General features: G+C 38.0%; 1 protein-coding gene across 1 annotated transcript; it reads left to right on the forward strand.

Moving 5' to 3' along the window:
- Positions 1–573: 573 nt before the first annotated feature.
- Positions 574–2,028, forward strand: LOC145798351 (uncharacterized). Its single transcript, XM_082885875.1, has 2 exons — positions 574–1,191; positions 1,285–2,028. The coding sequence occupies exons 1-2, from the start codon at positions 574–576 to the stop codon at positions 2,026–2,028; spliced, it is 1,362 nt and encodes a 453-aa protein (XP_082742001.1).
- The last annotated feature ends 383 nt before the right edge of the window (positions 2,029–2,411 follow it).

Below are 2,411 nucleotides of genomic sequence, written 5' to 3' on the forward strand. Positions count from 1 at the left end.
AATTAGAAAGAATGAACTGAAATTGGATACTCCAAACATTGTGAAAAGAATTATTGGCCTATGTTTATTATTGTTTTGCTAACCTATAGCGACATGGAGAATGCGAGGGGAAATGATACAAGTGAATCTTCCGAAGCCCGAATGAGTCGGATGGAACAAATGCTTGCAGCTTTGACTAAAGTAAGGACGCAACAACAGGGGCAACAACCTTTAACTCCTCCACCTCCACCGGTCCAAGTTGAACCAGATAACAATGATATTATAAATTTAACTCAAAAGTTCATGAAGATGAAACTGCCAACTTTCTTGGGTGGTATTGAACCCTTAAAGACAGAAACATGGTTGTTTGAAATGCAGAAACTGTTTGAAGTGTTTCCTTGCTCCGAGACACAAAAAGTTCTTTTAGCCACCTATATCTTAAAGGATAAAGCTCGGAGATGGTGGTTACTGATTCGAACTAATAATAGGAACATGACATGGACTTAGCTTAATGAGATCTTCTACGACAAATGTTTTCCCCAATGCTTCAAAGATCGGAAAGTGTCAGAATTTCATAAACTTAAGCAAGGCAGGATGTCTGTGGCCAAATATGAGGGTAAATTCACTGAGTTAGCCAGGTTTGCTCCACACATGGTAGGTACTGATTACAAAAAGGCACGAAAATTTGAAGGCAATTTGGATTTAGAAGTGTTTGATCAAGTTGGCATCTTGAAGTTGCCAACCTATGTGGAAGTACTAGATAGAGCCTTGATGGCAGAAGCTACCTTGGCAGCTATGAAACAAAGTAAGGCCCCAATAACATTTGAATGGAGAGGCAAAAGATCTGGGGCCAATTTTTGGAAAGGCCGCTCATATTTTACCAACAAAAAGAAAAATACTGGATCTTCTAACTGTTCAAGCCAAAGCAGTGTATCTATGACAGTTTGTTCGAAATGTAAAAGGAAGCATAAAGACACGTGTTACCATGCATCTGGCGCTTGTTTTCAGTGTGGCAAGACTGGCCACGTGATGAGAGATTGTCCGCTGAGGTTTGACAATGCTAACGGTCCTGCAATAAGTTCAGTTGGATCTAATCCTATAACAAGGTCAAGTGTCAGAACTAATGCCAGAGACAACACTGGAAATGAGACGTTAAGGCAAGGGAGAGTGTTTGCACTAGTTCTTGGAGATGTACAAAATACCGAGTCTATGGTGTTAAGTACAATTTTTATATGTGCTCAGAATGCCTCTGTGTTGATAGATTCAGATTCCACGCATTCATTTGTATCGCATACTTTTTCTTAGAAATTAACTAGACCTTTAGAACCTATGAACTGTTTACTATCTGTGTCTACACCATCTGGAGGTTCTATGATGTGTGCTTATGTTTATTCGGCATGTGATATTATAATTGGTGATATGCCATTGCACGTTGATTTGCTGCCTTTGAGCATTAACCATTTTGATTGTATATTGGCCATGGATTGGTTAACGAAGTATTGTGCAACTATTGATTGTGTGAATAAAATTATTGTGTTTCAACCACCTGGTATGCCTGAGTTCGTATTCGTTGGGAATGGGGTAATTCCTCCACCATATTTGATTTCCTTTGTAAAAGCCAGGAAGTTAAGAAAAGGGTGCCAGGGTTACTTATGTTGTGTTTTAACTGTGACTTCTGATAGTTCTACTGTTGAGAACATCCCTGTAGTAAATAAATTTCCTGATGTATTTCCAAATGAATTACCCGGAGACTTAATTGATAGGGAAATCAAGTTTACTATCGATGTCGTACCCAGAACACAACCAATTTCAGAAACCCAATATCGCATATCAACCTTTGAACTCAAAGAATTGAAAACCCAATTACAAGACTTACTAGACAAGAAGTTTATTCATCCGAGCACTTCATCTTGGGGTGCTCCAATCTTGTTTGTTAAGAAGAAAAATGGGTCTTTGAGGTTATGTATAGACTACCGTAAATTGAATAAAGTAACCGTGAAGAACAAATACCCACTACCCCAAATAGATGATCTGTTTGACCAACTCTAAGGAGCAGAAGTGTTCTCTAAGATAAACCTTAGATCCAGACACTACAAATTTTTGGTAATGCAATTTGGGGTAACAAATGCACCTGCAACATTTATGGACCTAATGAATCGGGTTTTCAAAACTATGAATTTTTGGTAATGCCATTTGGAGTAACAAATGCACCTGCAGCATTTATGGACCTAATGAGTTTTTAAACAATTTCTTGATGAATTTATCATAGTATTTATTGATGATATACTGATTTACTCCAAAAGCAGGGAAGAACATGAAAGTCATCTCAGAACTGCCTTACAAATTCTAAGAGAGAAGAAGTTGTATGCAAAACTTTCTGAATGTGAATTTTGGCTAGATAGCGTAGCATTTCTGGGACATGTGATCAAAAA

Source organism: Camellia sinensis, chromosome 8 (genome assembly GCF_055761805.1).
Source record: "Camellia sinensis isolate YWXY chromosome 8, ASM5576180v1, whole genome shotgun sequence".
NCBI lineage: Eukaryota > Viridiplantae > Streptophyta > Magnoliopsida > Ericales > Theaceae > Camellia > Camellia sinensis.